The 24,325-nt window shown below is 36.7% G+C and overlaps 1 protein-coding gene across 9 annotated transcripts in view; it reads right to left on the minus strand.

The window, feature by feature from the left end:
• Positions 1-24,325, minus strand: part of NR1H4 (nuclear receptor subfamily 1 group H member 4) — an 89,800-nt gene that overhangs the window by 58,568 nt on the left and 6,907 nt on the right. For 4 of the 9 annotated variants that reach the window (XM_037847929.1, XM_037847935.1, XM_037847934.1 and 1 more), the window contains exon 2: positions 12,958-13,091. The exons of 1 other annotated variant lie outside the window; for it this stretch is intronic. In XM_037847929.1, coding sequence (XP_037703857.1) covers positions 12,958-13,036 — 79 coding nt within the window. In that variant the 5' untranslated portion in view covers positions 13,037-13,091. Of the gene's footprint in view, positions 1-4,676; positions 4,788-12,957; positions 13,092-24,325 lie in introns of those variants that run through there. 4 more of the 9 variants (XM_037847932.1, XM_037847931.1, XM_037847928.1 and 1 more) reach the window with 1 other exon arrangement.

Here is a 24,325-nt window from a genome sequence, read left to right on the forward strand (position 1 = left end):
GTTAAGGAAGTTTGCTAATACCCACCTCTGGAAAAGCAGACGTTATTGGAAGGAAATTTGTTTATATCTTTCAGCATTGAACTCAAATATCCTTTTATCCCAACAATACCACTGCTAGAAATTTACTCTAGAAATATGCTTTTATCTTTATGTGAAAGTGTTTGTAAAGATGTTCATTTGCAGCAACATTTATAAGAGTCAAAAGTTGGAAGCAATACAACTATCCATCAACAGAAGTCTGGTTAAATAAATTATGGCACATCCATACACTGAAATATTATTCAGATGTTAAACAATTATTTAGATCTATGTGCACTGATATAGAAAGGTATCTGTGATCTGGTGCTATCTGAAAATGTGTGCTGTAGAATGATACGTATATTTCTGCTGTATTAAAAAGAACACTCTAAGTGTGTTATATATACAAAGCAAATTTCTGCAGGAATACAAAAGAAACTGGATGATGGTGACTGAGGAAAGTTAGATTGTTTCATGGGGTGGGAGACTGTAAAATTTGTTTTAGTCTTTGTAATTTTACCATGTGTATGTGTTATTTTAATTGTTATAAAATAAAGGAGAAACTTATAAAATGAATGCAGTGCCTGGAATCAGTATACCTAGCTTCACATCCCAGCTCTGTTACTTATTACCTTTGTGCATTTTGCCAATTTACTTGACATCCTTAATTCTCAGTCTGTTCTTCATAAAATAGAGAATAATAATATCTACCTCACTAGGTTAATGTAAGCATTACATGAGTTGGCACATGCCAAGTGTTTTAAATGCTTGGCACATAGAAAGTGCTCAATAAATTAGAGCTGCCATTAAAATAATAATGATTATTTTCATTCCTATTAGCATTATTATTAAATGAGCCACATATCCATAAGACCACCAGGTAATAGAAAACTATCAGATTATGAAAATGCTTCTATTTCCTAGAAATATAAACAATGGCTCTTTATAAAATAGAAATATTTGAATTATGCAAAAAGCCTTAACATTTAGTAGACATAAACAAGATGTAGGAAAGTATACAAATCTGTCCCATTCTTCAAAGCATAGTCCAACAACCCTAGACAGACATTCAATCCCACTTTTTATGAACAATGGGACTTTGAGCAAATTACTTAATCCATTGATGAGCCTCAGTTTTTACAGTAGTAAACTTGGGATAAGAATTTTATATCAAGGGTTTTTTTGAGTATTGAATGAGATAATAAATTCACAGTTGCCCATATGAAATCATTGGGGTCACATGTGTTTTCAATTCAGAATTTTTTGGATTTTAGAACAGAATATAGTATTATTTATATATTACATGATGCTCCCAGCATGGTCTAGGATAGAGCTCATAATCAAGCACAGTGATATTTTCTTCAGTGAAATGTTTAAATAGTCATACTAAGTGGAATAAATAAAGACTATAAAATGACCCCACAACCATTCGGGACAGATTTTGTAGCCAAAGAGGTTTGTGCCAAACTTTTGAAAAAATGTTTGGTTTCCAAGGATTTTTGAAATTTGGAATTGTTAATATGGAATTGTGGACCTATCCATCTATAAATGTAGAATGCTCTTTGCAGTGCTCAAAAGATGGTTAATATTATATTATTGTTATTATTATTACTTATTATTATCAGCAGAAAACTTTGAGAGTACTCTCATGTGCCAGACACTTGTATATTCTTATTTCTTTCTCAAAAAACCCTATAGGTAGGTAATTTTATTATCCCCATTTACAAATGAGTTCACTGGGGCACAAAGAAATTAGGTAACCTTACCCATTACCTACTTAAGCAACTGCGATCTGAACTTTGGGAGTCCGACTTCAGAGCGATGTACTGAATTGCTGTGCTCTGCAATAATTTCAGATGTGTGAGGCTTTAAAAGCACTAGAGAAAAGCCTTTCTCTTCTTTCCTGTATACATGAGTTTGTTACTCCTTCCGTGCTTCCAACTGCACATAACCTGTAACCAGGCCAGCAAGGCTCCAATCCTCGCTTCCCTTTCCAGTCATTCTCCATGTTCCAACTTCTCTATTCTTTGAATGTGTCTTGCTGCTTCCAGACTCAGGACCTTTCCACGCACTGCCTCCTGAGCCTGAAACCTTCCTCAACATGCCCCTCTCCTCCAAGAGCTTCATCTCACTAGTTGCCACCTATCCGCAAGTTTCCCTTGCAGTCTCGTTTCTCCTGGGAAATACTCCCTGATCCTAGGTGTGTGAGTGTCCTGGTTCTTAATCTAACTAAATGGCCTTAAAAAGCCATTACTGTATTTATGCTTCTCCCCAGGCCTCCCTTTGCTCATCAATAAAAAGAAGACTCCATGCTACTTGATGTTTTAGTTCTTTAAACCTAAAATTTCCCTAAGTATGTGCCTAATAGCTTATGCTCATTAGAATTCAGGGCTATTCTACAATGGCATAGTGGAGCATATACTTATTAAATGTTCAAAAGAATGCTTTCTGCGTTGACCCAGGAAATTATTGACAGAGCACAAAGAATACAGTATCTGTCCAAAAATCTGTTTCCTCTCTTTCGTGCCTGACCTACCCACATTAAAACAGACTTGAATCAGTGTATCCGACAGACAAAAAGTTTTGGCCATGGTGCTTTGTCATATGATGACAAAACCACAAAATGTAAGAATAACAAAACAGGCCTATTAGAGAAAAAGGAAGAGATAAAGTATAAGCAAAATCTTGACCTATTTCATAACCAAATGTGACTAAAATTTTTAGGATAGTGAGCACTTGAAATGTGGCTAATAAGACTGAGGAGCTGACTTTCTAAAAATTTCATTTCATTTTAAATAATTAAAATTTAATATTCAATAGTCACATGTGGCCAATGACCACCTTCTTTTGCGGTACAGCTCTAAGGAGTCTGTGTTCAGAGCCACTGTGCATTCAAACGGGATCATCAGTTTCATGAAATAACCATGGCACTTTCCCACGATCTCACAGTTAGTTTCTGTTGCACCCGAGAAAGGTTCTAGATTATAACTATTTCCTCATCCCTGGCCTGGCATAGTGCTGACCTAGTAAATGCTTGATAAACGTTTATTGAATTGAAGTGAATGGAAAAATAGCCTTCTCTGCTTGCCTTTCCTTCCTAATCTGTGTTTGCTTGACCAGATCGTACGGCTTCATTTTGTGAAGCTCTTTGTCGTCTGTTGCAATCTTGGTGCCTCTGCCTGGCTCGTCAGCTGCTCTCTGAAGCATGCCCTACTTCCCCCCAGATGGAATGACTCCATCCTGCCCTCTGTACACGCTTCCACTACAGCACTTATCAGAAGCACGTACAATCATTTTTATTTGTTTATGCGCTTATCTTCCATACTAAACTTGAGGTAATAAAAGATACCAGTTAAGGGGACCCTACTGGGTGGGAAAAATCTGGATTCAATTCACCCTGCAACTTCCTAGATGTGTGAACTTGGGAAAGACATTGAACTTCTTTAAGCTACTGTTACTTCATCTCCAAAGCCAGATTAATACAGTACCTACGTGAGAGGTTACAGAAAGTATGATGAACTAAGATAATGAATGAAAACGTCATACATCATAAGCATTCAGTGCATTTTTGTTATAGGTAGTCTGTGAACACTTTGGAGAAAATATTAGAATATATTCCCTTTTTTGTCATTCTTGGCACTTAACACAATGTCTGACACATAGTAAATGTTTCATAGATGCTTGTTGAATGGAAGTAGAATGGAAAATTTGCTTCCCCAGCCTTCCAACTTATTTCCATTTCTAAAAATAACATCAGTCACTTTTATACATTACATTTAAACAGAATGTAATGCTGCCAAGTCTTTGGTCAAAAATAAGCTCAAAATTGTAATTATAGTGAAAATGATTACGTAGTATTTCTCTTTCACCTGAACATTTAAAATAATTTTCTGTTTTGAGAAAAATTAAAATAAACATTATTATATTATATGGTCTATGTTTTTATTATAACTTTGCTTTAATTTAGAGAAAACAAATAGATTAGGCCTAATGCCCAACTCTTTACTCAACTGACTTGCCATAGACTACTGTGAGAAATCTGCTATGAAGCTAATTCATTAGGCTAGCATTTCTCAATCCCCTCCTCTTTTAAAACCTGCAACACATAATATGAAATACATTCTCTATCGTGATCCCTGTATACACTTACATATACATAACTGAAACAAAATTTGCATAACTAACACTTATCCTTGCTTCTTGAGGTGCACTCTGATATTTTTATTCTATTCTATTCTACTTTTTACTACTGGTCACAAACAACTAAATAGATTTCATGATCTACTGAGGTCTGAGACTTATGGTTATAAAAAAAATACTGTGTTAAATAACATGCTTCAAAATAGCTTTTCAAGTGGTCATAGGCATTAATGCCAGACTTGATGTGCTGTTTAACATGAAAGAACAGTGCTAATTTGACATAATGGCCAATGACAAATTTTAGAGAAAACATACTCAGGTTTAATCCCAATAAGATATTCATCTGCTTAGAACCCTATAAAAATCACCCCACCCCAAACTCCCATCTCTAGCCTCCTGGGTCTGGCCGAGCCGTCTCTAACAGGGATCTTTTGCTATAACCTCAAACAAAAGTCCACCACAGTTGCTTAGCCCAGTTGCAAAAGTGAGACCAAGAGCACCTGTGAGCAGTGTCCTACCTTTAGCAGGCTTTGGGCTCAACATTTCCATGACAAATCCTGATGATGTGTGGCTGTGGCGAGGACTAATTTGAATTGGATTTTCTAACCCCTGAAACTGCATTACCATTCTTAGCTTATTCACAGCAATTGAAAATGAGACTAGGTAAGGAGTGACAGAGGCCAGAGGTTGTACAGTTTACTGATTAACTTCATTACAGAGCAGAATATTTGTAAATGTTTATGAGAAAAGTCCCCGATGCCAAATTGCCTAGTAAGCTGGAAACTGATCTCTCAGATAAACATTTTCAGGGAGCACTTTTAAAGAGTAGATTTCTATCCAGTGGCTCTGAAATTGGATTTTGGGGTCAAGTGCCATGACATTTGTCACTATCAAAAGGGTGCAGAATGGTATGACTTTGTAACAAAGGCAAGCATTAAAGCATAATGGTTAATGGCTCTGGAGGCCAATGGAGCTGGGTTTTTATTCGGGCTCTCACCACTTTCTAGCTCTGTGAGCAAGGGACAAATTCCTCAACCATTCTCTGCCTTGATTTCCTCATCTGTATGGTGGGGCTAATCATCACATAACCTCATAGAGCTATTGTGGGAATTAAATGAAATAATATTAATGAGAATCTTAGCACAATGGGTGGCTAACCAGCGCCATTATATTAATATTATGAGTATCCGAGTTTTGGACTCATGTTGTATGCATGCATAGCATGCAGCATAACTTCTGGACATCAAGTCCGTGTCTATTAGTTGTTTTTTTTTTTTTGAGGAGGGGACTTTAGATCGTGAGTCAGTAGATCCAGTGTTGAGTCTAGACCTACTGTAGCCAGTTGCACTGCATAACCATAGGCAGGTCTCTCAGCAATCATGGGCCCCATATGTCTATGTTAACAGATGGTAAAACATAGCTAATAATTCCTGCCCTACTTTTCTCAAAGGTCTGTTGTGAAGATAAACTTAGATAAATATGAAACACTGTTAAAAGGCAAAGGTGTTGTATATCAACATAATAGTCATCACTAAAACATTTCTACAGACTTTATGGTTTGCAGAGCAGTTCTGCATGCATTATCTCATCTGCTCTTCATTTGTACCCTTTGAGGAAGGGATTATTTATGGGGTCCACTGTCTTCAACCCTAATTTACATATAAGGAAAGGCAGCTCAGTGAGGTTAAGTGACTGGTCTATAATCATGCAGTTAGAAAGGGATGACATGGGGACTTTAATCCAGGTCTTCTGACTCAAAATCCTGTTGTTAAAAAATATAGCATCCTTGCCCTGATTGTCAAAAAAGAGGGGAAAAAGTGGCAATCTATGGGTGTATTTCAACTTGGATTGCTCAATCAAGGATTGTATTTACAAAGCCGTTCTCAACCTTCAATTTGTTTCTGACCTTATTTTCTCTCCACACAATTCCAGAACTATCCCTGCCTTGGAGGCCCTCGGGTAGAAGAGATGTTTGGTTACTCAAAGGATGTGAACCAGGACTCTCCCCACAATTTCTATTTCTAGAATTCTCCACTGGGTTTTTCAATGGTCAAATAAATGGACCTGTCTTTTGCCCCCAGAAACTTCTATATTAAGAAAAGAAACGAGGCAGCATATTTTAGCTGATCCAGGAAATCTTTGTTCCTGAATGAAACTCTCATGGGATGTTTTCATAATACAACTGATTGAATCCCTTTGCTTATCTCTCAGTAATAAGCAACTCCTTGTGTTATTTTTTTTCTAGAAATTCTTTTCTCTGTAGATATGCGCTGTCCAAAACAGTAACTACAAGTCACATTAGACTATTCAAATTTAAGTTAATTAAAAGACAATGTAATGAGAGTTGGTTTCTCAGTCACACTGGCCACTTTTTGAGTGCTGGGGAGCCACATGTGGATAGTGACTACTGTATTGGACATAGCATATCTAGAACATTTCAGTTCTAGAAAATTCTATTGGACTGCAATGCTGTAGATAGTAGTTGTGGAGCTGTGTGAATGATATGCCAATTATGGGGGTTGGAAGCATCAGCTATGAAAGCATGGAAAAGGGAAGCCCCAGAGGCTTCCAGGAACTATCCTCAATAGGAGACTTGGCCAACAGATTTTAAGTGACATAATCTAATTGAAAACACATTCTCCACTAAGAAGGTGAACCTGAGTGCTCTCTTAGCCTGGTACCTTAAATATTCAATTCTGATTCCTTATCCTCATTATATTTTGGTTGCCTACTCACTAGCTATGAAACCTTAAGCAGATGATTTAACATCTTTAAATCTGTATCTTGTAGGAGAATTGTAAGAATTAACATTAATGGCAAATAATTATAGAATGTGTACAATGTGCCAAGCATTCTTCTGAGCACTTTATTAAATATGGCAAGTAACTTGCCCTAAATTAAGTAATTTGCTTAAGACCATGTACTACTAAGATGTAGAGAAAGGAATGAACCCAGGAAGTTTGCTAACAAATCTAAAATATAATTAGCACAATGCCTGACACATAGAAAGCTGTTATCACTATCACAATTTATAAATTTGCAATCTGATTTCATAGTGATTTTATAGTTATCTCAGCTTGGTTATTCTGAGTGCTCCTGAGAATACTCTTTTTTTAGCCTTTAAAGTTGAGGGTCAAAGCCCTGGATGGCAGAGAATTCACCAAGAGCTGCCCAAATTATCTACAACCTCTGTCTTATTGCATGCCTTTTCCAAATTATGTATGCCCTATCTGAAAAAGCAATAATCTATTTTGTAACAAGGGAAGACACATTCAATATTTCTTTTCCTTTTCCCATTTCTTAACTCCGCTAACAAAAGTATTAGAACCGAGATTTCTCGGGAGAGCCAAATTTAAAGCCATAGTGAATTAGTAAAAACCTTAGAGACTGCTTATCTCCGTGGAGGAGATGTGGATAAGGAACAAAAGTGACAAAATATTTAAATTATGTTAAATCAAAGCTTCATTTTTGTCTGAGCCAATGCTATCTTTTTATCGTCTGGAAATTTGCAGCTTTGATTCACCCATCAAGTCAGAACTACATTCACTTGAGTTGAGCTTAGTGAGATGGAAAAATATCTGACATCAAATGTCAAAAATATTCCAGAGAACAGCATCACAGCACCTCTAATTGCATTTTAAAACATCTGGCTGGTTATGTAATATCTGGAAGAGTCTTTGAATTTAAGCATAAGGCATAGACAAGAAATACATTCCAAAGTGAGTATCTTTTAATAAAAATGAAGCAGACCCAGAGAAGAACTGGCATAAACAGCAAGTGAGGTGTAAAGCAATGAGAAATAGCCAAAGAAAATGGAATGTTAGTGAATAGGATTGCTTATATTGATGGGTCTCGTTTAGCACAGGGCTTTGGAAAGACTAACTATTAGATAGAATAATAAAAATAATATGAAAACATGGATTCCGTAGCTGTTACTGCTGTGATGCCAAGAAGAGACAGGACATATGCTTTGGGCACCCAGAAATGTATTTATGTTCTATTGGTTTGTGTCGGCTTTTTGAGAATCCTTTGCACTCAACGGTGTTAAGATAAACAGTACTTCCTTCCTTTAATGAGTAGGACGGTGTTTATCATGTCAACAATTTAAAATGTAACAACCACATTTCAAACTCTGGGATAATTATACTGTTTCATGATGCCTTGCAGTTTACAGAGCATTTCCCCATACAGCCCAGCTCATCTGCCTAACAAGCTGTGAGGTAAGTGTTGTCATTATCCCCGATTCACAGGGGAGAAAACTGAAGTTCAGATAAATTACATTGCCTCTGAGATTTTACTTATTTTGATTCCATGGCTTATTTCCACCATTCAGTGCACTTTTCTAATATTACTGAGCTAAGTGAATCAGGAGTTACTGCATTGGAACATTAGTTATGGGAGCATAACTGTACCTTCTCTTGCTTGTTCCATCCTATTGTTAGAATGTTTTAGTCTATTTATTTAGTCTTTAAAATTCTCTGATTTTTGAATTCTTAAACAGCAATGTGCTAAAAGAAAATATAGATCTGAATTAAGATACACCCCTATTTGCTATTTCAAACCATGGGAAGCTGTGAACTTTGTCATTATTGCCTTTTATTATGCACTAATTGCATAAAGACCCTGCCTTCTTCATTCCTTAAAGATGCCTCTCTTCATCCACTAAAATAATCTTTGACGGTTTTCCTGGGTTACATGTTTGCCCAAAGGAAAAGACCCTTATCTCCGTCAGGTCACTATGTCCTTACATTCTGAGTCCTCCATATGGATTGAGTTACCTCGGGCTAGATTCTTATCTGGATTTGCCAGGGATAGCTGTCAGCAGAATAAATTAAAGGACCTCAGGGAGGTGATTCAATCTTTGTAATTCCATTCTGTCCAAGCTTCTTTACTTTTTCCTTCAAGGGCCAGTCTAAGAAAACAGAACTATAGAGCAAATCTGTTCCACACCCCCAACAATTTCCTACCCTCACCCCACCCCACCTCCACCCCACCCCACAAATCTTAGCCTTCCTTTGGGTGGAGACAGTTCCCCTTCACCTTAAGCAATGCCTTTGGAGAGGGAGGGATCTATACCCAATTCTGGAAGAAGCTGAAAGGCATCACTGGGTGCCTCCAGCACCCATTAGAGAGTGTGCGTCAGTATTTGTTGAATAGTCCTGAGGTCACCTTCCCAGTGTCTTAGCGTCAGGATTTAATTATGGTCTTTATAGTAACTTGCAATGAGAAGGGTGCATGCCCTGGGCCACCTCAAAAGGACTTGCCAAATTGTGAGTGTACCAGGTGAGTACCACTGAGTCCAAATCTCTATGTCCTGACCATGGACAACTGCAGTGTTTTATGGACTGCACATGCTAAAACTGGGTGGTGTCCCAGAATTCCAAGCTTAACATTCTCTTTTTACCAACTGAATTTCAGTGACTTATTCAAGGCTGCGTAGCTGGTTAACAGGAAAGGAGGGCCCAGAACTAGTTTTCTAGACTCTTTGTACAGCCCTAAATGAAAATGAAATGAAAAGTTCCTTCCAAGTTCATTCCAGTCTTTGGCTCTTTGCACCTGGTATCCCCTGCTCCTGGAATGTTCTCCCTGCCTGGCTTCTTGTCTTTCAGACTCAGCTCACTCAAAGAGGCCCTCCTGGACCCCACCAGTCTGAGTAGCCCACCCCTCAGTCACTATGACATCACCCCTTTTTGTTGTTTTCATGGCACCTACCACAACCTGATATCATTTATATTTATTTGTTTACCTGTTTCTTGTGAGTCTATCCTCCACCACTAGAATATAAAGTCCATGGAAGTAGGGATCGTTTCTTATTTCCTTCTCTATTCATGGTACTAGGACAATGTCCAGCGTATAGTCAGTGTTCAACGTTTCATGGAAGGAACAATAGCTATCCATATGGTGTACCATAAACCTCCCTTACCCTTGCTATAAAAACATGACTGCTGTTTTTGATCATATAGCTAGACCACTGGAAAAGAATCCAATCTCTCTGGCTAGTTGAGCCCATGGGTTAACACTTCTGAGTCTCTGGCATATCTCAGGATCCAGGAATGGTGAGTTAGGCCCTGTGGGGGGCTCATCCAAGGGCCCAACAGTCTTTTCACCAGTGCTGTCTATCCTAAGCCCAGGGAAGGGCCATAGAATCCATCAGGACACAAAAGAGGTTGGGGAGAAGGAAGAAAGGAATCAAAATTCTCTAATCTTCCCCTTTGACATGCCTTTAGCTTAGGGGGTCCTCAGCTCAAGTATCTTTAATGGGGATAGACTGAGGCATTGGGAGTAGGGGATTTGGAAAAAGGCTCAGACCTGGCTCCAGGGCTAAGTGGGGAAAGGGGAAAAGGAGTTCCAAGGATCACACGTGGTTCAAATTAGCTTACCAGAAGGGACCGGATAAATATTTGGGGAAAGTTCTCTAGTCAGGAATAACAGCTTCCTATGCTATAGAGTCTCAGAAACCTTAAATGCAGTGTTATGAAACTGGATAAGAATGTAGTTCAGGAAGGGAGAAGATGAGAGAACCACAACACAAAAAGCAGGTTACAAATCTTCCTTATCAATCATTTTTAGATGCTTCTTATCTTACACTCTGTCTCTATTCACTCCCATATTTCTCATTTCATGGTTATTGATGCCAACCTTTACCCTTCTGTGTTTGCTTAAATTTTGGCTAGGTTGTAAAAGATACCCTATAATTTCTTCCCCAGGTAAAAATTGGAACTGAGTGGGTTAGTTTAAAATGATGACACCAGAGTTCAGATTTGGAGATATTAACCTGGAATCATAAAATTTTAGAGCTGTAAATGGTAAATGGCAGTTTTTATGTGAAAAAGAATCTTTGGTATAGTTTTCCTTAGGCTATGATATAGACCAACAGTTCTAATTATCTTGTGAGTTCTGATTGGTAGAGCAAAAACTTTTGAAGATATCTATACAGTGACATCTAAGGAGCCTTAAAAAGTAGGCCAGAAAAGGGGGATGCAAAATGAGACAAAATAGTTTCAGTGGCTGAGAGATTTCAAATGGAGTCAAGAGGTCACTCTGATGCACATTCTTATGCACTATATAGATAACACCTCTTAGGTTTTAATGTATTGGAATAGCTAGAAGTAAATACCTGAAACTATCAAACTCCAACCCAGTAGTCTGGAGTCCTAAAGACAATTGTATAACAATGTAGATTGCAAGGGGTGAAGTGTGATTGTGAAAACCTTGTGTATCACACTCCCTTTATCTAGTGTATGGATGGATGAGTAGAAAAATGGGGACAAAAACTAAATGAAAAATAGGGTGGGATGGGGGGGATGGTTTGGGTGTTCTTTTTTACTTTTATTTTTTATTCCTATTCTGATTCTTTCTGATGTAAGGAAAATCTTCGGAAATAGATTGTGGTGATGAATGCATAATTATATGATTGTACTGTGAACAGTTGATTGTACACCATGGATGATTTCATGGTATGTGAATATATTTCAATAAAACTGAATTTAATTAAAAAAAAAAAAGGAGGCCAGAAGAAAATGGTCAAGTGCCCAGACATGGAGGTAAGACCTCCCACTGCCCTTGACTGCATCCTGAGGATGAAGAAAAACCAACCGGAAGAAATAAGATGCAGCAAGTATGTCTGAGAACTGGCATTTCATAAATAATTAGTGCTGCCTTTAGACTCTCTGAGGGTTACTGATAAACATCTCTTTTTTCCCCTAAACCTCTTTTCCTCTTTCCCTTCTATTTGTTACTTGATTCTTATTTATCAAGTGTGCACTGTTATTAATAAAATATGGTCAGTGCCCTCAAATGCTCTTATCCCATATGGGGAGAGGTAGTCATGTAAAGAGGCAATACAAATAATGACCTCTCCTTGCAAATGACCTGGTAAACCATTACACATTAAGGTGCTAATGACTGGTAATAGCAAAACCTATCAATCAATACCTCCCAGGGACAACTGCAACAAAATAGGGGGTCATGACTTAATATATTCAATTTTGTGGAATTTTAAGTGTTTGCATTTGTACTATCATAGTCTGCCGTGGTCCATATCTATTAACGTAGGGTTAAAAACTGTGAAAATTCAAGCCTTAGCATGGCTATTAAGCAGAAAGGGATATGTGAAGATCATTCCCAAAGAATAATTTTAAGTGTAGCAGAAAGCCTCACTGCCCCACCTTAAATATCATTCCTGCTGACTCTTCGTTGATGTTCTCAGTTGAAACTCTTTATAATATTTTTCATAAATGCATAAAGTGAAGCAATAAATCATTTTATGGTATCATCTAGTTATAGATCTACTGAAAACAGTTTAGCACAAATTGTCCTCAGTCAAGCTTAAGTGACTAATCCTGACACTGTGCCACAGATTCCCCCGGCAACAGTGGAAAGGTGGAAAAGGAAATCTCCTGCAGAGCTATAATCTGAGTAAGCTCTTCCTTTAAAGGTATCATATTAAACCATAAGAATCATGATTTCATACTTTAGTACATGTAATATTAGAATTAGTGCTACAGCAGGAATCAGTTTCTACTTCCAGCTCTGTTAATGATCTAGCCTTGCAACCTTGGGCTAGTCACACAGCTCCCTGAGTCTTGCTTTCCTCATCTATAAAAAAGACCATTAGTTTAGATGAATCCAAGGTCCATTCTACTTCTAACCTTGGATAGTAGCTAACATGTATTGAGTTCTTAGAGGAACTAAAACATCTTCTCAATTCTCTGTTAGACTCCTCATCTAGACTTTTTCTTATGTGTTTCCAAAGTGTATTTTGCTTTTATTGATATTCAAATGAACTTGACAACTTACCAAATAAATTGTCAGAAAGAGAAAATTCTTCCGTGGCAGATAAGTGGGACTGTTCGATAAGATTCATTTCTGATCCCATTCAAACTATTCAATTTGAGAATGCCCTTTGTTATGTTGGTCTTCAAAAGAAAACTCTGAAAGGCAAATAAATAAATAGAAAGTTGGTGGGGAGAGGGGTGGTTAAGAAAGATGGAGAGGGAAGAAGAAGCTAATTTACAAAAGAATGGCTCTCGGTAGGTATTTTGCCATACACATTCTGTAAAGTTTCTTTTCTCAGTATTTATCATTTTTACAGCTTATTTGAACTTAAAAATGTTCAAGATGAGTGCTTTCAAAAGAGAGGTTCTTTAATTTTTGTGGGAAAACCCCATATATTTTTATTTAAACTTTAGCACTTGGAAGATTTGGGTAAGATATGATGACGTTTTAGTTGTGTCTTTGTTTCTTTCACATGTAGAAAAACACCCAGAAACAAATATAAAAGCCTTGATTAGAAATTGACCATTTATTTTCTTTAATTTTATTCTAAATTTGAACAGGACTTTGTAAAGTTACAATAGTGATTAAGGCCACTTTCTGCTGGAACTTTCTTAAGTTGTGTATTTAGATATTATGTCAGCAGATAAAAATTAGAAAATGTTCCCCCAGAACCCTCTTTATTTCTACATTTTAAAGAAATTTTAGGAGCTTATATTTTCACTCTCATGTTCTCTGTTGTTCATATATTAATTTAGGATAAAAAGAGATTATGATAAAAGGAAAAACAAGAGTAAATCTCACCAAAGAGTCTGAAGTTTCATCCTTAGGAGTTGTCCAGAAAAAAATCTGAGAACCCAAAAGAAGCGGTGTCTGCTTTTAGTTCTATCTCTAGGCCTGTCTTCCTTCCCTCCTTCCTTTCTTCCATTCTCCCTTCCTTGCTTCCTGCCTTCCTTCCTTCCTTCTTTCCTTCCTTCCAAGATGTCCTCTATCTCCCTAAAGAAGTATTTTGAAAGGTCAAATAAGGAAAAACTATGCTATCAAAACCTCTTCCCAGGGTTTTTTCTGAGGATGATTTCAAACATTTTTATCCTGTATACATGAATAAATCATTCTGTGGACAAATAAATAGCTATATTTGCTAGTCAGGAAGAGAATATAAGAATTGTGTTGGACAAATACTTTTTTTTCCCTTGGAACTTACCCACTATCTGTGTCTCTATTTCTTTCTTCCTCACTTAGCAAATGTCCAGTTCAAGTGCAAATGATTTTCAGATACATTTTGCTGCTGGTAAGGTAGTCTACCAGAAACTCATTGCTACATTCAATCATTTGTTCATGCTTTCAACAAATATTATTGAGTACTTATTCTGCACCAAGCCCTGGGCTGGATCTTTGAAAACAGAATGGTGAAAGGAAAAATGCGTCCATGGTCCATGACATCAAACTTATTGAAGAAATTAAACAAATAATCACATAAATACAGAGATGATTATATATTGTTGAGAGAGATGTCTATGAAGGAAAGAACAAGAGGTTCTAATAGAGAAGTTTGGGTGTGAAAGAAATCAAGTGATAGGGCAGTAGTTGAAGGAGGACATGCTTTCAAGGGCAATTTTTTAAAAGGGGCAATACTAAGGCACATCTAAATCGGTGGGAAGATGCCACAGAGAGGGAGAAAACCAGAGTGTTGAGAGAGAACACCACAAACTGTTCCACTATGGGGCTCCAGCACTATCCAGGTCTATCTAGGAGGAACCCAACACATGGCCCTACCAAAGTTCTACGGTCCAGTAAGTTCAGGGGCCGCTGAGAGAGAGAAGCCCATTCTAACGTCAGGGGGCGCCCCAAAAACACCATGATCTTCCACCCAGTAGTAAAGTCTCCACCATTCGAGGGATGTGTTAATTCTCAATTCAGCACAGTGTTTAGAATGACTGGGAACCAGATTCAGGAGACCCTCCTCCCACCCTGAGGTTGCAAAGGGAGGGAAACTGTAAATAAAATGAAATCTGGAAAACTTTAATGCTTACATTTTCGGACCCTTTCAACAGGAATGCCAACAAGTAGAATAGATAGTGCTTCCATCTCACCCCTTACCCTCACCCTCTAAACAAACACTGCAGCTTATCAGACAGGACTCAGGGGCCTTTTGGGGGCAATTGTGAAACAGCAGCAGCACCCATATATACTGCCATAGTCTGCAGAGAAGTGTGTGTGTGTGTATATTTTTTCAATGTGTATATATAAATATGTATATATGAATTGTGTATTATAAATATGTGTGTGTCTGTATATTGTAATAAATTGGTTGAAAATTTATTTCCCCACCCCCAAATACGGGCAATTCTTGTTCAAGATAGAACTTTTCCTATCTCCGGGATAGGAAATTCCACAACTTCCCTTCGTAATACCCTCCAGGAACCCATAATCTTCAGAGTCAGAAATTTTTCCTATATCCAACCCAAACTTGTACTTTGTAATGGATGGCCCATTTCCTCTGGGTTTTAAAAAATAGAGATTTCAGCTACGTGACTGTTATTTTAGGTTTCCCCTTGTGCTCTCCTTTCCTCAACGGTTACCTTATTTACCTTCAACCATGTTCACCAAGCTCTCTCATATTTCACAGCACATCGCAGCTTGCTTTCTAATATTTTCCAGATACATTTGTCATCATTTTGGTTTCCTATAACATAATGTCCTTTATCTGTTAATATAAACTTGATACCTTCAATGCAAGTGTCTGGCACACAGTAGGGCCTCCAGAAATGTTGACTCAATTAAATTATCTGTATTGATTTTTTTTCCCACTTAGTTCTGCCAAATTTCATAGTATTTGGCATGTTCTTCCTAATGAAATTGCCCAAGATAAGGGTTTCATTTTCCTATTGGGATGATGGCTTAGAACATAATTTACCACTTGTTCACTCAAGTGCAAGTCCAATCCACCCTAATTCTGCATCATTGGGATTACTGCTCCTGGCTGTGCACCCACCAAGGAGCTGGGACCCCCAGATCAGAAAGCACAATAGAGCCCTCCAGACTCCAGATACTTAGCAGGGTCCACTTAAATCAGGTTTGTTGGCTTTGCAATTCCTAAAGGGGCTTAAAAAAAGAAATGCTTCAGGTTTTGAAATGCTTAACAGGAGCACGTGGTAAACAATGGACTTTTTTTCAGTGGACAGAAAAGTAAGTCTTTCTCCCAGCCCAGTCACCCTTTCCCTCACCAAGAAATAACTATAATGACCACTTGCTTGTGCATTCTTCCAGTCACTATGCCCACACTTTAGCAGACAGGTCTGCTTTAAACACTAGACCTTAAACCAAGGGTTGGCAAACTACTGTTCGCAGGCCAAATCTGGCCTGTTGCCCGTTCTTGTAGTCTGCAAGCTAAGAATTGTTTCTACATTTTTGAATGGTTGCGGAAAATAAAAAGAAGAAGAATATTTTATAACACATGAAAAGTATATGAAATTCAAATTTCAGAGTCCATTTGTTTATGCAACGTTTACGGCTACTTTCTTGCTACAACAGCAGAGTTGAGTATTTGCACAGGAACTGTATGTCCCACAAAGCAGAAAATATTTACTTCTAGCATTTTGCAGAAAATGCCAATTCCTGCCTTTAACAAATAACAGAAGGACTTCAAAAGAATCAAAGTAATCTAATAAACTATGAATAAATCTCCTGCACTGATTATATTGGGGTAATTATATACATCTTGATAAATTTTTAGATGTTAGAGGAGGGGATAAGGTGAATCCAAGCTGACTTAACCAGATGCCCCCAAAAGCATTAGCTTAATCATTCTTAATTATTCATTATTTTTGTTAACTCGAAGAATTCCATGCACCTTTTGTTCTGAAAAATTATTAAAATTTATTTTTTAATAAAAGTATTTTGGAAAATAAAAGGGTCATTTCATAAAATTCAGAAATACAGAAAAAGCATAAAAATGCCAAGTTGCATTCCATAAGGTTTTTTTTTTTCAATTTACACTCCCACCAGCAGTGACTAAGACACACTTTCACAGACATTACCTATGCTCACCCTGAACAATCTTTTCTAATTTTCTAGGTGACAAATACTATTTCATTGTCTTAAATTTGATTACTAGTGAGATTGAAACAAAATTTCTGCATCTTTATTGGCTATATGTAATGGTTTCTTTCCGTTTTCTCTTTCTGGCCGTTGCCTCTTTATCTTTTGAAGTGTTCATCTTTTTTATTGACTTAGAAGAGTTCCTTACATATTGAATGTATTAGCATTCTGCTATATTTACTAAGAACACTTTTGTTATATCTTTACTTCAAAATTGTTGTATATAATTAAATATATTAGCACTTTTTAAAAAAGCTTACTTTGACTGATTTTTATTTTTGGTTTATAGTACGAGGGGATCTTTCTCAGCACTGTTTGTTGAATACTTTTTCCTTTCCCCATTGATTTATGATACTTTCTTTTATTAAGGCTAACTGGTTTTCCATTGACTATACAGTTACATCTTGTACCAATATCATCCTTTCATTCATTTTCAACATTTTATTAGATATTCTCATTTATTTATTCTCCATAAAAAACTTTCATATCTTCTAATATCACATTCTTTAAAAAGAAAGTTTCTTTGGGAGTTTGAGATGGTATCCAATACATATCTTTAGGTTGCAAGATTTACGTCTTCAGAATATTCAATTTTGCCTTTCAGGGGCATAGAAATGTTTCCATTTATTCAAATGTGCTCTTATGTCTCTCAGTTTTGTAGATTCTTTTCCCAAGTACATCTCGACTTCTCCATGGATGTTTCCCTTGTTGTTCTCTTCCTCCTCCTTGTGTCATACCTAATGATTTTCATTTGTCTTGACTTCTCCTCTATATCACCAGATTGTATATTCCTAGAAGGCAGGAATCACAGCTTATACTTCTTTTGTATTCCCCTTTTGCAGTTAGCAGTATTATGTCTGCACAGAAACAATAGCTGTGGTCTAGTTGATCTATCATGGGGACTAAGGATAAAAGGATCGGGGGGTGGAGTCCCAGTTCTGACCTTTCATAACCTCATATATGACCTGGAACTATTCAATTAACAGCCACCACCATCCCCACCACCCCCAAACATACACAAACATCACTTCAAGCCACAGATGAATGAGAATTTAAAAATCTAAATAATAGGGCTGCTGTAAAGTTTAAAAGGTGAACACTTCTTAGGTCCTCACACAAATGTACAGGATGACAAGCATAAAATTATTCACTGCATCATTGTTTCCAAAAGTAAATATTAGGAAACAACATAAATGTCCAAAAATAGCAGAATGGACAAATAAATCATATATTCCCAAATGGGATACTATTCAGCAATTAAAAATGAATGAATGGAACTATATTTTTCACATGGATAAATGAAAAACATTGCATTGGGCAAAGGAATCAGGTTATGAAACAATACATCCAATTTGATATAATTTATATTTGCAAATCTGTGTTATATGTTATTGTTGAAAATCTAATGCATGGGTCAGCAACCTATGACTCACAGACCAAATCTGTCCATACCCATTTGTACATATATTGTCTATGGCTGTTTTTGCAATACAATAGCTTAGCTGAGTAGTTTAGCAGAATCCATATGGTCTGCAAAATAAAAAAAATTTACTTTGTGTCCTTATACAGAAAAAGCTTGTGATACCCACTCCAATATAGAAAGGCATGCATGGAAGTGAACCCCACATTCAGAATAGCAGTGCCAAATATTACTGGGAGGGCACAAAGAATTTCATAGCATCTGTTAATGCTCTCCTACTTAAGCTGGTGGTAACAACAAGGGAGTTCATTATTCTATTGTCTGTTTTTGACATGTTGAAAATATTTCAGAGGGAAAAAGATTAAATGAAATTATATGTGTGAAAACTTCATCCATAAAATAAGTAAATTCATACAGGGATTTGTTCTTTCTTACAAATTCTCTCTCTCTCTCTCTCTCTCTCTCTCTCTCTCTCTCTCTCTCTCTCTCTCTCTCTCTCTCTCAGAAAGTAATTCCTTCCCATAAAATATTCAGGCACCTTATCTATGGTCAGTTGAGGAGCTACTGAAATTTTTTCAGTGGCACCATGAAAACTGTAATCAAGAAAATCACTCTAATGAGAAGGTGGGGATGGGGAAGGAAGGCAGTGAAAGTGGAAGGAAAATTCAGGATATTGTTACTGAGGTGAGTCCATTAGGGAGAATACCAGGGTGGCATCTGTAGAGATGGAAAAGGGACATGAGTTCAAAAGGGGACATAAAAGAGGAGAAAGGAGAGAAAGAAGCTTGATAATGACATTTAAGCTGAAATCCTTGGATATTGGTGGAACCAGGAAAAAAACATATATTTTCCTTTGTGTTTATTTGCATGAAGTTGTAACCTAACTCTTAATTTAATGACCGAGGAATAATTTCAGAAATAGCACCCACTGTTTGTTTTTAATGTGATAAGATACATAGTTCCCGGCAGCTTGGACTTCCACTTTCTGGCTATCAATTTTTCCTTGTTTAGATACTAGGTGTCACAGGAAGTTCATATGCTGCATAAGTGCCTCTGATTTTAGCCTGCTCTTGCAAATGGAGACCTTGGAAGGACCCCACTCCAATTAAATAGCTTTGACTCTGATTTGGAAGAATCTCAGTTCTCGGAAGATAAAATTAGAAACGTGCTGGTTCACTATGAACTCTTTGCACCCAGAGACAGAATCCCTGGTGACGTTTTCTCAGATGACTGTTAATAGCAAAGCTTACATTTTATTAGATTTCTACGTAATCCACTCTTAAAGGGCAGGAAAAAGACAAAGCCATAGTCTCAAAGGGAACAGAGAAAAGAGCTCAGGGATTTGGTCTTCCCAGCAAGACTCAAACTAAATTCTTTTTAGGACAACAAACCAACTAACAAAAGACAAAGGTGGGGTAAATACATCCTCCCCAAAGGCCTGAGAGATGTAAAGGCTAGTGGATGGCTGATACTGACCACAGCTCAGGTAGGATGGCCACTGGTCAATAGGGCTGTTGTGACCACTGAGGATGGTGTTCTATAAGACCCAGATGGCCTTTGTAACCATCACATATATATGTATATTTGGGGGGAGGGGAATAGATTAAAATAATTCCTTAATATGTGGCAGGCTTCAAATTTATTATCTCATTTAATCTATAATAAGCCAAATAGGTATCAATGTACACATTGTATAGGTGAAACACTGAGGCTCAAAGAGATTAAATGACCTTTGTTAAAACTGATTAAACAAATAGTTAATTGTAATTACACTATTAACTACAGTCCATAGTATACATTTGGGTTCACTGTTTCTATTGTATAGTCCTATGGTTTTTAAATTTTTTTTATTCTAATAACATATATACAACCTAAAATTTCCCTTTGTAACCACATTCAAATATATAATTCAGTGCTGTTAATTACATTCCCAATTTTGTGCTACCATTGCTACCATTCATTATCAAAACTTTTCTGTCACCCTAAAGAGAAACTATGTACTGATTAAGCATTAACTCACCATTCCCTACCACTACCCCAGCCCTTGGTAACCTGTATTATAGTTTCTGACTTTATGAATCAACTTATCCTAATTATTTCGTATCAGTGAGATCATACACTTATTTGTCCTTTTAAATTTGGCTTATTTCACTCAATAATAATATTATTATTCCATTGTATGGATATACCACATTTTGTTTATCCATTCACCTATTGAAGGATACTTGGATTGATTTCTTTTTTCGGCAACTGCAAAAAATGCTGTTATGAACATCAGCGTGAAAATATCTGAGTCCCTGCTTTGAATTCTTTGGTGTATATACCTAAAAGTGGGATTACTGACTCATATGATAATTTTATACTTAACTTTCTGAGGGATTGTCAAACTATTTTCCAGACATGCTGCACCATTTTAAATCCACACTAACAATGAACAAGTGTTCCTATTTCTCCACATCCTCTCAAAACCTTGTTATTTTCCTTTTTTAAAAAAATAGTAGTCATTCTAGAGGGTGTGAAATGGTATCTTGTGATTTTGATTTGCATTTCCCTAATGGCAAGTGATGTCAAGCCTGTGTTCATTAGCTTTTTGGCCATTTGTGTACCTTCTTTGGAGAAATGTCTATTCAAGTCTTTGGTTCATTTTTTTTTAACTGGGTTGTTTGCTTTTTTGTTGTTGAGTTGTATGATTTCTTTATATATTCTGGATATTAAATCCTTATTGGATATGTGGTTTCCAATATTTTTTCCCATTCTGTAGGTTTTCTTTTTGCTTTCGTAATGAAGTCTTTTGATGCACAAAAGTTTTTAATTTAGAAGAAGCCCTTTTATCTACTTTTTCTTTTGTTACTTGTGCTTTTGGTGTAAAGTCTAAGAAACTATTGCTTAACACTAGGTCCTGAAAATGATTTCCTATGTTGTCTTCTAGGAATTTTATAGGTTCAGATCTTATATTTAGGTCTTTGATCCATTTTTTAAAACATTTTTCATTGTGAAATATAACATATGCATAAAAGTGATAAATTTCAAAATACAGTTTAACAAGTAGTTATAGAGCAAATTTCAAAGTATAATATGGGTTAGAGCTCCACAATTTCAGGTATTCTCTCCTGGCTGTTCAAATACACTAGAAACTAAAAAGAAATATCTATATAATGATTCAGTAATCATAATCATTTGTTGAATCCCAACTTCTTTATTGCAGCTCTTCCCTCTCATTTGATCATTCTCTCAATCTTCTGGGATATTTGGGCAACGACCATTCTAACTTCTTCATGTTGAAAAGAGTTGTTGACATCATGGAGTAGGGGAATGCAACTGGTTGAAGTTCTGGGAGAGACTGGTAACTTTAAGTTTCAGGGCTTATCTGGCATAGGAACAATCTGGAGGTTTAAAATTTCTGAAAAACAAACTCAATAAGTAAAACTTTAGTAAAGTGTCAGATAGAGCCCTGGGTTTTCTTTGGGGTTTTCAGGAATACTGTTGGTTGGGGCTTGGCTTACCAAGGCAATATGCAATATCTGGCTGAAGCTTGCGTAAGAGTAACCTCCAAAGTGTCCTCTTGACTCTATTTGAAATCTCTTAGCCAATGAAACCTTATTTTGTTACATTTCTGTTCTTCCTTTTGGTCAAGAAGGCATTCTCAATCCCATGATTACAGGGCCAGGCTTATATTTGGGAGTCAGATCCCACGTTGTGGGGGGACTTACACCCCTGAAAGTCATGTCCCACATAGGGAGGAGCGTAATGAGTTTATTTGCGGAGTTTGGCTCAGAGAGAGAGAGGCCACATCTGAGCAACAAAAGAGATTCTCTAGGGGTGACCTTTAGGCATGTTTATAAGCAGGCTTAGCTTCACCATTACAGAAATAAGTTTCAAAGGGGCCAGGCTCAAGATCAAGAGCTTGGCTTATTACATTGGGAGTTCTAAATGCTGGAGAGAATATCAGGAAATTCCCCGGTGAGGAAGTTTAATAGTTCCATATTTTTTCTCCAGTCCCTCAAGGGACTTTGCAAATACTTTTTATTATCTGTCAAAATACTTTAGAATGTATCAGGGTATTATTCTGAGCCATTTTGAGTTAATTTTTTAATATGGTTTGAGATAGAGGTCCACCTTCATTCTTTTGCATATGGGACATCCGTTTTCCCAGATCATTGTTGAAGAAGGAAACTATTATTTCACCAATGAGTGGAGATTGGCACACTTGTCAAAAATCACTGGCACAGAGATGTGAGGGTTTATTTCTGAACCCTTAGTTTGATTCCATTGATCTTTATGTCTGCCCTGGTGCCAGTATCAGGCTGGTTTGATTACTTTAGCTTTGTAATAAGTTTTAAAATTGGAAAGTGTGAGGCCTCCAACTTCATTCTTTTTCAAGATGGTTTTGGCTATTCAGGGACTCTTACCCTTTCATATAAATTTGATGGTTGGCTTTTCCATTTCTGCAAAGTAGGCTGTTGGAATTTTGATTGAGATTGTGTTGAACTATAAATCACTTGAGCTAGAATTGACATCTTAACAATATTTAGTCCTCCAAACCATGAACACAGAATGTCCTTCCATTCCATTTATTTAGATCTTTGATTTATTTTGGCAATTTTTTGTGGTTTTTCATGTATAAGTCCTTTACACCCTTGGTTAAATTTATTCCTAGTTATTTGATTCTTTTAGTTGTTATTATAAATGGAATTTTTAAAAATTTCCTCTTCAGATTGTTCGTTACTACTGTGTAGAGCCTCTACTTTTGTGTGTGTGTGTGTGTGTTAATCTTGTACCCTGCTACTTTGCTGAATTTATTAACTATAATATCTTTGTTGTGGACTTTTCAGGATTTTCTATGTAGGATCATGCCAACAGCAAATAAGGAAAGTTTTACTTCTTTCTTTCCAATTTGGATGCCTTGTATTTCTTCTTCTTGCCTGATTGATCTGGCTAGAACTTTCAGTTCAATATCAAATAAGAGTGGTGACTGTGGGAATCCTTGACTTGTTCTTACCTTACAGGGAAAGATTTCACACTTTTACCACTGAGTATGATGTTAGCTGTGTGTTTTTCATACATGGCCTTTATTGTCTTGAGGAAGTTCCCTTCTATTCCTAGATTTTTGAGTGTTTTTTATCTAGAGGGGTACTGAGTTTTGTCAAATGCCTTTTCTCTGTCGATTGAAATGAATGTATGGTTGTTGCTTTCATTTCTATTAATGTGGTGTATTACAATAATTGATTTTCTTATGTTGAACCACCCTTGCATACCTGGAATAAATCCCCCTTGATCATGGTGTATAATTCTTTTAAAGTACTGTTGGATTCAGTTTACTAGTATTTTATTGAGGATTTTTCCATTTAATTTCATAAGGGATATTGATTTGTAATTTTCTTTTCTTGTGGTATCTTTATCTGGCTTCAGTATGAGGGTGATGTTGGTCTCATATGATGAAGAGTTTGAGCAGTTGTTGGTGTTAATTCTTCTTGGAATAACATAATATTCACCAATGAAGTCATGTATCTGACTTTGGGCTTTTCTTTGGAGGGGTTTTGATTACAGATGCAATCTCTTTACATGTTATTGGTCTGTTGAGATCCTCTGTTTCTTCTTGATCAATGTAGGAGTTTGTGTGTTCCTAGGAATCTGTCACCTAGGTTATCTAATTTAGTGACACATGGTATCCTCTTATAATCCCTTTCATGTCTGTGGGTTTGGTAATAATGCCCCCAATTTCATTTCTGATTTTGGCTATTTGTATCTTCTCTTTTTTCTTTATCAGTCTAGCTAAAGGTTTGTTGATTTTATTGATCTTTTCCAAGAATCAACTTTTGTTTTTGTTGATTATCTCTGTTGCTTTTTAATTCTCTATTTCATTTATCTCTG

Source organism: Choloepus didactylus, chromosome 8 (genome assembly GCF_015220235.1).
Source record: "Choloepus didactylus isolate mChoDid1 chromosome 8, mChoDid1.pri, whole genome shotgun sequence".
Classification (NCBI taxonomy): domain Eukaryota; kingdom Metazoa; phylum Chordata; class Mammalia; order Pilosa; family Megalonychidae; genus Choloepus; species Choloepus didactylus.